The sequence below is a fragment of the Hordeum vulgare genome, chromosome 4H (assembly GCF_904849725.1).
Source record: "Hordeum vulgare subsp. vulgare chromosome 4H, MorexV3_pseudomolecules_assembly, whole genome shotgun sequence".
NCBI lineage: Eukaryota > Viridiplantae > Streptophyta > Magnoliopsida > Poales > Poaceae > Hordeum > Hordeum vulgare.
This window is the reverse complement of record NC_058521.1, coordinates 478,426,588-478,440,608: the sequence shown is the minus strand read 5'-3', so window position 1 is coordinate 478,440,608 and position 14,021 is coordinate 478,426,588. Positions and strand designations below refer to the sequence as shown.

At 49.1% G+C, this 14,021-nt stretch overlaps 1 protein-coding gene across 1 annotated transcript; it reads left to right on the top strand.

Moving 5' to 3' along the window:
• The first annotated feature begins 3,643 nt into the window (after nt 1-3,643).
• Nucleotides 3,644-6,198, top strand: LOC123446659 (aspartic proteinase PCS1-like). Its single transcript, XM_045123220.1, has one exon. It carries the CDS (start codon nt 4,593-4,595, stop codon nt 5,943-5,945), a length of 1,353 nt encoding a protein of 450 aa, XP_044979155.1. The 5' UTR covers nt 3,644-4,592; the 3' UTR covers nt 5,946-6,198.
• The last annotated feature ends 7,823 nt before the right edge of the window (nt 6,199-14,021 follow it).

Below are 14,021 nucleotides of genomic sequence, written 5' to 3'. Positions count from 1 at the left end.
GGAAAATCTCAAGGGTTACCTTTTGTTGAATCGGTATCAACATCAGCTCTACCTTTGTCAGGGGTCTTGGGATCCAGTGAAGCAGTCAAAGTGTCACGCCTACAACAGAAACATCAAAGCCCAATCATCACTCGGAAGACATTGTTCAAACTGAGACAAATCACTCGGTAAAGGCACTTACGCCGAAGCCACGCGCACGTCGACCTTGATGCGCGGCAGGACGGTCTTACGAGGCTTGGAGCTTGAGACCTTGGGTTGCTTGGCAGCCTGCTCCGGCAGCGCCTCGGGCTCACTTCGACCCCGCTTGGAGCTACGAGTCGGCATGGCTGATACACTCGACTTCATCGTCGACGGAGTCTTTGGGGTGCATGTGCAGGCTCCAGGGTCCTGATGCTCCTTGGAACGGGTTTCGACCTGGACTTCGTCAGACGGAGAAGATTCCGCCTCGTCTCCACGCTCCTCCTCGATCTCCTCTGTCTCCTCATTGTCGCCTTCATCATCCTCGTCGTCCTTCGAGCCCTACGAGAGCTCGGCATCCTGGTTTGCTGTGTCACTTTCCATGTCAATGGGCGAGCAGTGAATCGCCGGTATGGAACTAACCAGCCCCGTGAAAGCCTACCAAATGAAGGAAGCAAAATCACAAGTGGGAGTTGAAACAACAAATAAATTCACTCAGTACGGATGCTCGCTGACTCACCTCATTCGGTTTATTGTCCGTCGCGAAGGGTTTCACCTACCTGGAACCTCTGGGGTTATCTCTCACTGGAGTAATGGCCCTGAGTTTATTCTCCATCGCCTCTTCTCTGAGCTCCTTAAGATGGACTCGAGCCTGATCATCCGGCCCTTCGTATTTCCACATCGGGTGGGCTCTAGCCTGAAGAGGTTGGATCCTACGCTGGAAGAAGACCTCCCAGAGGTCCATCCCGTTCACGCCCTTTCGTATCAAGGAAACTACCGCTATAATCAAGATCTCTGCGTCAGTCTTCTCCTTTGTGGAAAAGGTCAAGGTAGTGGCCGGGTGGATCCTATCAACAATATAGGGCGGGAGGCCCGACTGACCCTCGCCGACTGGGACGTCTCGGCAATAAATCCAAGAGTCCTGCCAGTTCTTCACCAAGTCCTGGAACTCATGTGGGCAAAGCTACTTTTGCCCCTAAGCTGAATGCCTAAGCCGCCGCAAAGATGCACTACATTGGTTTTCCCCCCGTGGAGGAAGACTTCTTCACGGTCATCACTCGACACGTGAACAGGAAATTGAACAAGCCCCAATGCGGGTGACACCCGAGGAAGTTCTCACACAATGACACGAATGCGGCCAGATACGAAACAACATTGGGGGGAAGGTGATGGAGCTGAGCCCTGAAGAAAGCAAGAAACACTCGGTAGAAGGGGTGCGGAGGCATAGAAAAACCTCGCTCGATGTGGGTGAACAAGAGCACTCGCTCGTCGTTCTGAGGCACCGGCTCTATCTCGCCGTCCCCAGGCAGTGGCCAGCTCCCCTTGGAGATCAAGCCTTCACCCTCCAGCTCTAACAGCTGCCCCTCCGAGACACGGGACGTCATCAAGTCGCCCTAGATCCATCCTCGTGGGAGCGCTCCGGTGCTCGAGGAGGACCCACACTCTTGGTGGCAAGATTACCCATCGCTGCCCCTTCTTGGCCCGCTCGGCCTTCGACATTGCTCCCTTCACCATGGTGGGCGGCGGAGAGGTCGGGCCGGGAATCGACAGAGGCAGCCGGCGGTTCTTGTCTTTGGTGGCAAGTGGAGAAAGCAGGGAAGGAAATAACCTGGTTTTGGGGCGCGGTCTCCTCTCTCTTCCACCTGAAGCCTTAAATACCCAGCGGCAAGATTACCCATTGAGCACATCACCGGCCCAAGGAAGATCTGCATTATCGCGAGGATCACACACACTGTAGCATGACACCGACATCACAGGCACGGAAATCGAGGTATCACCCCACTACTTGCATCTTCGCCGAAACCGCCACCCGCGCGCGCTCCTTCAATTCAAAAAGTTACGAAACATCCATCCCATCTCATATCCCGAATGGATTATGTATCCACGGCGTGTGACGAGGTGAGCCGAATGATCTTTTCGCTCGTCCCCCTGCAGGACCCCGATCATTCAGGAAATCAATGAGGACGACCTGATCATCCTTACCTCAATGCGAGTGGGGATCTGTCCCTACTCGCCGATTGAGAACGAGGAGTTCAGAGCTCTCGTTCACCGAACTCATGGAATCTATCTTCCCGAAAGATAGTCCATCACTATCGACTGCGGACATACCCGTATGACTGGAAAATCGGAATTCATTACTCTTGAATCCGTGGAGGTTTGCCGAGAGTCCTAATGACGCAGCCCGAGCTGCAGCCCAAGAATCTCCGGGACATCAAAGGAAGTCATTCACTCGCTCTGCAAAACCTCACCCGATTAGGGGGCTACTAATGGGGTTGTACATTAGGGGTAGGCCTACGGACCTGCTTCCCTAGGCCCACCTAGGAACCCTTACGGACATGAGTGTCCTTAAAGTCACCAGTGTAGCCTCGACATCACTCGTTTCAGCAACCGTCACTCGCCTGCCTCGAGTCACTCGGATCACCTTGCTCTAGTCGGATGCATCTTAGCACTCGGACTACAGCGAGGAGAAGGCACCGAAGAGGCTGTAACGTCTAAGGACTTAATCCATCACATGAAGTGCAGTGAAGACTCACGTTACGAGTAACGCCGAGAGTTAAAGCTGTCGTTTATAGTAACTTCCCTGTTTATTAGCATTAATTACCTTGTAATGAAGCTCGACCGGTCGTGGCAGCAACTATATAAGCCACTTCCGGGCTCCAGCTCAAGCGTTCAACACTTTGTAATCTTTTATACCCCATAAGAAAACATCAGCCTCAGGGCTCGAGACGTAGGGCTGTTACCACTTGCGAGTGGGGCCTGAACTCGTACATCCAAGTGCATCCACTGCGCCTAGTTAGACTTCGCCCCTTCGTTCGTACCCCTAGGTACTATTGTCAGGGTCATTCGCACGACAAGGCCTGAATCTGGGTAAACAATGTCTCGTCCTGTTTCCTCCAACCCATAGATCTAAGGTCCACAGTTCGGGACCCCTACCCGAGATGTGCCGGTTTTAACGCCGACAGTGGCCACCACCACCCCCCGTACCGCCTGCAGATCGGATCGGGACGCCACCGCGCTAGATCTGCAGGGCACGCCGCCACCACGCTCCCAGGTCACCACGCAGCCTCCACAACCGCACCACCCAACCGCGTCGTCGGCCCGGCTGCGCATGCCCATGTCACAACGCCCCACGCCAGCGTTGCATCCTGGCTAGGCCGCCACATCCCGCGTTGCGCACCCAAGCGAGGAGGAAGAAGGACCCTCCGCCGGCCAACCATGAGGGGCTTTACCCCTGGCGGCGCCTGCCGGCGATGGGATGAGAGCCGGGGACGGAGGGAGCTAGGCAGGCGACGGCGGATACACCCGAGTCGCCCGCGGGTGATGACGCGGGGGGCTTTTTTCCGGTAAGTGCCTCACTTATCGGAATTACTTCTAAATATGCATCTAACAATATCATTTTATACTTTGCTAGTAAAGAAAAAAGAAGATGCATGCGTGCTCCGTGCTGTTGCTTCGCTTTCACGTATGGAAATGTGCTTTCAATCACCAGAGTTCGCAAAGGTAAAAGGTTTCTGAGTTCGCAGGTCCATGGCCTGTCATCTCATATGGTGCGATTGTGGCAGAGCACGTCACATGCGACGGCAAATAATAAGATGGCCGTCACCATCTCATTATCGCGGTAGCTTCTGGAATCATTAGTCCGTTTGGAAGGGCATGGAGTCCTCCACAGGTTGCTGGCTCCGCTGTGAACTGGTTTGAGATGTGGGAATGCGAAATTTACCGAAATTTATACTGTCCTGTCATAGGTTCTTCTTCTTTGAGCAGATGCATAGTGTCCCTGTGAAGGATGCAATGCTGGCAACTAGGCACAAAAGGATGAGTTCTCGCCATGTGTTCGAGTCATCCTCCAGCTATTATCACCAGGGATTTCTCAACCGCAGACAGGGAGATTTCCCTTCCGACAAGTCCAACAAGAGGCCGTGGCAATGCCTTGCCCTGAACAGCTGCACTGAAAGCTACTCGCCCCCGAAAGGCCGAAAGTCTTGGTCGACGACGACGAGCACCATATGCAGATGCCTCTTGTATTGTTGTCTCTGTTGAGCCGCGATACCTGGCCGGACCGCCGGAGTACTGCGTATTCATGAGCTCCCTGAGGACCCTGTCCCCTTCCTCGCCTTGCCAGTCGGCACCTTGCTTTCATGCGCAGAGCCCACACGGAGTAAAGAAGAGAGCTGTGGCGCACGTACACCAAACACATTGACACTTGTGCTTGTAAGAAACACTCCAAGAAGCGGAGCAGATGACGACGGATCGGACGTTAATACTCTCCATGCAAGCAGATTAGGAGCCGTGTAGACGTGTAGTGGACCAGGTGGTTGCAGGTCCATGCAAAGCACCTGCAGTTGGTTGACAGTCGCTCACTCTCATTTCAACCCCAGGCAGAGCGCGGATAGAAAAGTAGAAACTGACTGCCAATGGACATGGAGTCGTTTATCGTTCTCCTGTTCCTCTTTCTTGCCAGAGCGGAGGCGGCGAGCAACGGCGTTGGCGTTGGCGGTCGAGAAGGGAAGGCTGGGGCAGCGGTGCTTCTTTCGCTCAGGCTGCAGGAGGTGGCGCCCCCGCCGCGAGCGCTGGCGAACCGGCTGCGGTTCCGACACAACGTGAGCCTGACGGTGTCGGTGGTTGTCGGCACGCCGCCGCAGAACGTTACGATGGTGCTTGACACCGGCAGCGAGCTCTCCTGGCTGCTCTGCAACGGGAGCTCCGTGTCGCCGCCTGCGCCGTTCAATGCGTCGGCTTCTTTGACGTACAGTGCCGTCGATTGCTCGTCGCCGGCGTGCGTGTGGCGCGGACGTGACCTGCCCGTCCGCCCGTTCTGTGACGCGCCGCCGTCGACCTCCTGCCGCGTCTCCATCTCCTACGCAGACGCCTCCTCAGCCGACGGCCACCTGGTGGCCGACACCTTCATCCTCGGCACGCAGGCCGTGCCCGCCCTGTTCGGCTGCATCACCTCCTATTCCTCCAGCACCGCCATCAACAGCAGCGCCACTGACCCGTCGGAGGCGGCGACTGGGCTCCTTGGCATGAACCGTGGCAGCCTCTCCTTCGTGACGCAGACGGCGACCCTCCGCTTCGCCTACTGTATCGCCCCCGGCCAAGGACCCGGCATCCTCCTCCTCGGCGGCGACGGCGGCGCGGCCCCGCCACTGAACTACACGCCGCTGATAGAGATCTCCCAGCCTCTGCCGTACTTCGACCGGGTGGCCTACTCCGTGCAGCTGGAGGGCATCCGCGTGGGAAGCGCCTTGCTCCAAATCCCCAAGTCCGTGCTCACGCCGGACCACACGGGCGCCGGGCAGACCATGGTGGACTCCGGCACGCAGTTCACCTTCCTCCTGGCCGACGCCTACGCGGCGCTCAAGGCCGAGTTCCTGAACCAGACGCGGTCGCTGCTCGCCCCGCTCGGCGAGCCGGGCTTCGTGTTCCAGGGCGCGTTCGACGCGTGCTTCCGCGGCCCGGAGGAGCGAGTGTCGGCGGCGAGCCGGCTTCTCCCCGAGGTGGGCCTGGTACTCCGCGGCGCGGAGGTGGCCGTGGCCGGGGAGAAGCTCCTGTACAGTGTACCCGGCGAGCGGCGCGGGGAGGAGGGAGCGGAGGCTGTGTGGTGCCTGACGTTCGGGAACTCGGACATGGCGGGCATGTCGGCGTACGTGATCGGGCACCACCACCAGCAGGACGTGTGGGTGGAGTACGACCTGCAGAACGGCCGAGTCGGCTTCGCGCCGGCGCGCTGTGAGCTCGCTACCCAGCGCCTCGGCGTCCAAGTGTAGTTGGGCTCTAGTGGCATTGTCTCTGATCAGTGCTTGCAGTCAATGTGTAGTCGTCGTGTAAAGGTATAGCGAAATAGCGGCGGCACTAGCAGCCTAGCAGGGCACGAATCGTTAGCAGAGGGCGAGTATTAGTGATGGCCCCTCTCCGATCACCTGCTGCCAGTGACGAGCTGCTGCTTACTCCGTATTTACAAACTTCATTGTTGTATTATGCGAGTACATACACGAGCTAATGAAGCGACATTTCAATTTCGATCGGGCAGTAAGAGCATCGGGTATTTGCGAAGTTGGGCCCTCAAACGCCCGTCGACACGTCCGTTTCCTCGTATTTACTTCAAAATAACCCAAATTATCTCGTCATTTTCTCCGCCATTTCATCGAGCACATTGTATGCGACCTCACAAAGCACGTAGCAGACCAGCGTGCGCCGGCGGCTAGCAGCTAGCTAGCTTAGCACGCCGGCAGGTAGTTGTGGCTGCGGCGGCCCGCCCGCGCGGCTTCATGAGTACGCGAGCACGTTCGTGCGTGGCTGGGTGAGCACGCTAGCCCGAAGGGAGCACATCGGCCCAGCTTGAGCGCTGCGGCCGGCATGCACGACTAGTTGAGCACGCGAGCGCCGCTGGATGAGGAGGAGCACGTCAGCTCTGGCTCGGGCTCGCGCGAGCTCTCGCGTGGGTACTTGAGCAAGCGAGCAGCCCAACACGCCTGAGTTAAGGCATGGGCAGTTCAGCAAGCGAGCAGCCCAGCGCGCATAATCTCTTGCGCGGCTACTTGAGCAAGCGAGCAGCCCCTGGCATGCAGACCACTTGAGCAAGCGAGCAGCCCTGACATGGGCTCGCGTGAGCTTTGGCTCGGACACAGCAGCTACCGCACGCGCGGCGTCGCGCGCGGGCACAGCAGGTATGCCATGCTCCGACACGGGCAAGACACACCGGCATGCCGCCAACGAGCTCCGACGCGGCCCGACGCAAGAGCTTCATCCCCAGCGCGGCGCGGCACGGCAGCCCTGGCGGGCGCGAGCTCCGTCCCAGGCAGATGCAAGCTCTCGCGCGGCTTGGCGTGCACGACTGCACGAGCTCCGGCTCCGCCGCAATACGAGCGACCTCCGGGGCTAACGAGCTCTGCCCCCAGTACGGCATGAGCTCAGGAAGCCTCTGCCCGCCCTCCCAACACGTGTGATTCCAGGCGGCCTTCCTCCTTGTCGTGGGCCTGATGGGCATCATTACCGTTGCAGCGATCTCATGTGCATGCTCCCAAGCCTACCGTGAAAGATGTAAAGCTTGCCCATCTTGCATATGTGTGCCGTGAATTTCTTCCTTGGGCGTGTATTGCGTCTATGTGTGCGTTCGAGTCTAAAGGATAGGAATTTTACTTTATCCATGACTAGCAAATATGTCCGTGCGTTATAACGGGAGACAAAAATATTACATTATATCTAAATAAATATGGCTCAATACCCTTATATAGGAGCATCCTCTATTTTTATACTTAACACGGTGGCCCATCATATTGTCACTTATCTTTTCTTCCATCTTCGTCAATGATGGTCGTGGTTAAATTTTGTTGATTGATGCCCATTATCTTTTTTCTGAAATGCATGGACAGTTTTTTACTCAGTCTATGAACTTTTTTTAAATGGGGAATAAATTTTGAAATTTAAGATTTTTTTAGTTTTTCTCAACGTTATTTTACTTCATAGACATTTTCTTCGAATTCACTAATATGTTTTGGATAAATGGTCATTTTAAAAATCATGAACATTTTATATTTGCTGAATATATTTTTCAAAATTGTGAATCATTTTATAACATGTGAACGTTTTATTATTTCCTGAACCTATGTTTCAATTCCCAAACATTCTATGGTTTCATGAACAATGTTTTTCAGAACTCAAAAAATTAGAATTTGAAAAATCATGAATTAGTTTAAAGAAGTACAAAATAAATGGTATAATAAAACATGGGCTGGTCCATGAACTCGTGTTTGCTACTATAAAAAGAGAAAATCAGTGTCCATGTGATCAAGTTTGGTCGATTGATGTAAACTTATCTTTTTGCTAAAATGCATGGACAGCTTTTTATTCAGTGAACATTTTTTGAATCGATGATTTTTTTTGTAAATGGGGAACAACTTGGGTATTCGATTTTTGAAAATTCATAGACATTGTGTGAATTATTTTATAATATGCAAACATTTTTTTAAACCATCAGCATTTTTTGAATCTGTGAACATTTTCTGATTTTCTGAACCTTTGTTTTAATGTCCAAACATTCTATGATTTCATGAACATTTTTTTCAAAAATAAAAAAAATAGAATTTTGGAAAATCATGTATTAATTTAAAGAAAAAATATATTGAAATAATAAAACATGGGCTGGTCCATTAACCCATGTTTGCTGCTATATACAAAGAGAAATAATAGGGATGAAAAAATGTGTGCCTACAAGGGGTCAAACCTGGGTGTGCTGTGTGGAAGCCAGCCGCTATAGTCACCACACCGAGCGCGTGCTCATGATTTATAGTTCTCATATCTTAATAACTGCACGCAGCAACGACTTTGACAAAATAAATCTAAACCGTTTTTTTCACTTATAGGTGGCATAGTAGGTAATTTAATCCAACTTTCAGGGTAATTTTAATGACGTACCACAGAAGCAATAGGTGTTTTATTAATAGGTAAAGATTCATGTAGTGCAAATCAGATGAAAGAGGGATCCAATAATATTGTGGTTACCATCGTTGAGGGGGAGACATCCACGTGGCAAATGGAACTAGATTTGAATGATTACCTAGCCACTGGATGGCGTTGCTCGGCACATGCTATTGGACCTAGGGTCTTTGTGGTGAGATTTCCTAACCCTCGTGCAGTGACACAGATCTGCTATATGGGGGAGAATTGTGCTTAAAACTAGTGGGGTTGTGGTTCATGCCTCCAAGTGGTCTTCGGTTGTTGGTTCCAAGGGGGTCATGGAGGTTGCTTGGGTAAAAATTAGCAATATCCCTCTTGACAAAAGAAGTGAAATAAATCTTGCATATGTTGCCTCTTTGGTTGGGGTTCCTATGGAAATTGATGCGGCCACCTTACATCGCCCGGCCTCTGCTCACGTGAAGCTTGGGTGTAGAAACATTGATGCGATTCATGCGGTTGCCGAATTTGTGTTGGGTGGTTACTTTTATGACTTCTACTATGAGGTGGATTAAGTTCTGGTGAGGAATCCTGACAGAGAGAAAAATAATGCTAATATTGTGTTGAACACTAAAAAGAAAACTCCTCAGGGTGGTGATAATGGCATGGATATGAATCCTAATTTGGATGGATCATCTAGTGGCATTGGAGGGAGGATTCCTTCAACCACTCACATGGGGGATAAACAGGATCAGGTGCACGAGTCCCAGAAGAGCATGGAGTCAGATGTATCCTTGCACACTAGCCTGCTGATTGACTCAATGGCTCTGGATTATATGGAACATGAGAAACAAGTAAATCAAAAAATGGTGAAAGTCAATATTGATAAGAACATGTGTCCTGATAACATTAAACAAATCCTTTGCTGATGTGGTGAGAAAATCGCGTGAGGTGGTAGGGCCTGGTGCATCTCGCGAGGGTGCTCGGATTGGGGCTGCTGAATACAAAATTGAATCACCTCATTCATCTATGGGCATTGAGGTGATCCCTACTCCCCCTTTGCTACCGAAGAGAATCTGTGATTTAGCCTTCGCAATGTGCAGAAGAAGAGGGAGAACATTGAAGAGAAAGCCATGGTTGCTGCTAAAAAAGGGATATCGAAGGTACCACTCACCTCACCAACTCCTTTGATACTTTGTGTAATCCTGAGATGATATTAGATGCGGTTAAGAAGGGGGTTCATATCCCAGATGCCAATTTTGCTAATATAGATGTGATTAGAGAACTCGAGAAAATTAGAAATAGTAACTCTAATGATGGAAACGTTGAAATTGTTGAACATGAGAGGGATGCTGATAATATGGTTCTCATTAATGCCAATGGGGATCAGACTCCTTTGGACCTGAATTGGGGGAGGAAAATAATTTGGAGGATGGGGAGTTCACGGTGGTTAAATCTAGAAAGAAGAAAAAGGAAAGAAAATATGTGGTGATAGCTAGGTCGGTTGCCCGAAGCCAAAAAAGTTGTGTATCCTTGAAGAAAGATGAGGGTACCCCTACTGTGCATCCTAGTAGGGTTGCCAGGAGAGGAAAAAAACTATATTATCAAATGAATGGTATATTCTAGAATTGCACGGGAGCAGGTAGGAGAGGAATGGCTACTTGTTTCTCTGATATTATCAAAGACCATTCACTTGACTTCATAGGCATTCAGGAGACTAAAAAGAAAGATTTTCCCCCTAGGTTCATGTGTAAAGTGGACCCCTCAGTCAGTTTGTTTGGAATCACCTGCCTTCTGTGGGTAGATCCGGTGGTATTAGAAAAGAAACACTTGATATTGTATCCTCGTCGATCGGAAATTTCCTTGTTCAAGCCACGGTCTTTGATGTTAGGAAGAAATGCGTGTGGGCTCTTGTGGTGGTTTACGGGGCAGCTCAAATGAGCATAAAGATGATTTCCTTGACGAGATGCTTGATATGTGTATCAATCTAAGAATTCCTTATATCGTAGGGGGTGACTTTAACATCATTCGGGGGGTGGAGAAGAAAAATAGAAACCCTGGTAACTCGCAGTTCATTGACAAATTTAACACGGTCGTTAACTCCTTAAGCCTTCAAGAGATTCACATGGGAGGTGGTAAGTACACATGGACTAATAAATAGAAACACCCTACTCTAGAGAAGTTAGATTGGGTTCTTATGAGCTTTGATTGGGTGGGTATGTTTCCTTTAGTTTCGGTGCGTAAACTAGTTAGAGATGTATCTGATCACAACCCCCTCGTGTTGTCATCCAATACCATCAAACATGGGGCTCCTAAGGTTCGTGAATTTAGGTTCGAACTTTATTGGTTAAAAAGTGAAGAATTTTACCATAAAGCAAAAAGTATGTGGGAACAACCTGTTGGTGCTAATGATCCTATCGATGTTCTTAATATCATGCTTAAGCGCATTAAGAAATATTTCAAAGGATGGGGGCCTAATGCTTTCGGGCATGATAGGAAGAGGAAAATGAAGTTTAAGAAGGAGTTAGAAGAGATTGAGTTGATGGAAGAAGTTGGCTCTTTAGACCCTGAGATGTATGAAAAAAGAACTCTGCTTTATGTTGAACAACGAGATCTTGAACAAAGAAGAGGTTTTCTGGCTCTAGCATTCTAATGAACGATGGTTACTCAAAGGAGACCAGAATACTGCATTCGAGTTGCTAATGGTAGGAAAAGAAAAAATACGATCCATTCGTTTATCAACGGGGATGTGCAGATTGGGGGCACCCCCAACCTTTTGGCCCATGCTACTAGCTAGCATAAGGAACTGTTTGGCCCAGCAAGGGGGAACACGTTTCACTTATCGCCTGGCACATGGTCTACAGAGGAAAAACTTAGTGTTGAGGATAATGACCTGCTCACTCGTGATTTCACTCAGGATGAGGTGAAAAAAGCCTTGTTTTCTATAGACAGCAATAGAGCCCGTGGCCGTGATAATATCCCGGCTGAGTTTTATAAACATTGTCGGGATTTTGTCAAAACTGACTTGATGTGTCTTTTTTAGGCCTTTCACAATAACACCCACGATGTGGCCCGGTTAAATTATGGAGTGATCACCTTGATCCCAAAGCTAAATGGGGCAAAGAAAATCCAACAATATAGACCTATATGTTTGATGCGGTGTCCTTATAAGTTGATTACTAAGGTGTTGAATGATAGGGTTGTTGTCTACACTGATATTATTATCAGCAGACACCAAAATGCCTTTATTAAATGTAGGAACATTATGGATGGCATTCTTACACTGCATGAAGTTTTACACCACACGCAGCGTAGAAGAAAAGTTGTTATAGTCCTAAAATTGGACTTTGAGAAAGAATATGATAAAATTAACTAGGACTTCTTGTTGGAATGTCACCGGAATCGTGGTTTTGGAGATACTTGGTGTGGTTGGGTTAAGAAGATCCTTTATAATGGTACAGTGAGTATCAAACTTAACAATGAAAAAGGACCCTATTTTCATAGCCACAAAGGGGTGCGGCAAGGAGATCCCTTTTCTCCTTTCCTGTTCAATCTTGCAATTGAGACGTTGTCTATGATGATTGTAAATGCTCAAAAGGAGGACCTTTTAACTGGCCTTGCTCCCGACCTGATTGAGAATGGAGTTTCCATCCTCCAATATGTAGATGATACTATCATTTGTTTCGAGCATGATTACAATGTAGCGGTTAATCTGAAGCTTCTTCTTTATATGTTTCAACTTATGTCTGGGATCAAGATCAACTTTGCTAAAAGTGAAATCATGTGTGTCGGGGGTGATGATAACGCCTTGAAAATTTATGCAGACTTGTTCAATTGTCATACTGGGCATTTTCCTATGAAATACCTGGGGGTCCCTGTCAATTATACCAATCTTAGAAGTCTGGATTGGTCTTTTGTTGATGAAAGGTTTCTTAAATGTTGTGAGACCTCGATAGGCAACGTTGCGTCCTCGGGGGGGGGGGGGGGGGGGGGGGGTAGACTGATCATGATGAACTCTTATCTCACTAGTATTGTCTACTTCTATATGTCTATGTTTTGCAAATCCAAGAATCGTGGTGAAATGGGAACGTATCTGCAAATCCAAGAGGAAAGGGAGCTTGGGAGTGAAAGATCTGCAGAACATTAGTCTCCTAACTAAATGGTGATGGAAACTAGAAACCGAGAATGGACTGTGGAAAGAGGTGATCAAAGCTAAATACTTTAAAAAAGATGATGTGGCTTCGTGAAGAGTAAGTTTGCGTATTCACCGATCTGGAAGGCCATTATGAAGTTGAAGCCTTATTATTTAGCTAGTAGGGGAGTCATCCTAAACTCTGGCAACATAGCGAGACTCTGGCTTGATCCTATTCGCGGTAATCCACTGCTGAAAGACACGTATGTAGACCTGTTTTGCATTTTTAACCATCAAAATATCATAGTTGCTCGATTCAGAGTTGGGGTTGATGCTGATTTCTTCAGAAGACAGCTACACCATTCCCTTTTATGTTGATGGGGGGAGTTTAAAAAGACGATGGAGGGGTGGATTACATCTGATATCCAGGATCAGATTGTATGGACCCTGGGAAATAAGAGGGTATTCTCTACTAAATAATCGTGTGAATATCTGGAAAGAAACTTAGCTGGCTATGTTCATAGATGGATCTGGAAGTCTAAAATTCCTCTTAAAATTCATATCTTCCTGTGCCAACTATTTGAGGACGCCATTCTTACGCGAGATGTGATGAAAAGGAAAATATGGGTTGGAAACCCTAAATGCTCGTTTAGTAAAGAGCGGGAGACTTTGCAACATTTATGTTTTACTTGCCCTGTTGTCAGGGTGGTGTGGAGAACGATCGGATGTGTATTTGGTACTAGCCTGGGTCCAAATGATATCTCACAGTATTTTTCGTGGTGTTATGTGTTTCTTCCTGATGGGGTTAGGTTCTAAACCTTTGCACTCGCTGTTGTTTGTTGGGCAATCTGGAATTGTCGTAATCATGCTACTTTTGAGAACAAGAAGTTGAGATCCCCGTTTGATGTGGTTTACGCTACTTGTGGCTATCTTACTTATTGGGTAGGTTTGTTGACTGAAGCTGATCGGGAGGCGATGGAGCATGGAGCAAAGATGTTGAAGAGCAATGCGTCTAGCATGATGTGTATCTATGCTGCCCCCAAGAGTACCAACTGAAGATGGAAGCTGCAAGTATTGACTTAGTTCTCTATGGCTTTTGGCAACTGCGTGGGTGTCTGGTCGACTTGTTGGAGGGTCTGATTGTATCCTAGGATGATTTAGACTTGTATCCTTCTTATCCTGGTCTGTTTAGGTTAGCTGGTATGATTTGTGGTGTTTCTGGGTTTTTGCCCTGCGATAGGCTGCTCGATGACGAGTGCCTATGGTGGGTTTCCCAAAAATGCTTTGAACTCGCTCCCCTTTCTAGTTTTCCTTTGTT

Excerpts from the sequence above, each read along its gene's own strand:
- LOC123446659 (XM_045123220.1), top strand. The coding sequence starts at position 4,593 with ATGGACATGGAGTCGTTTATCGTTCTCCTGTTCCTCTTTCTTGCCAGA.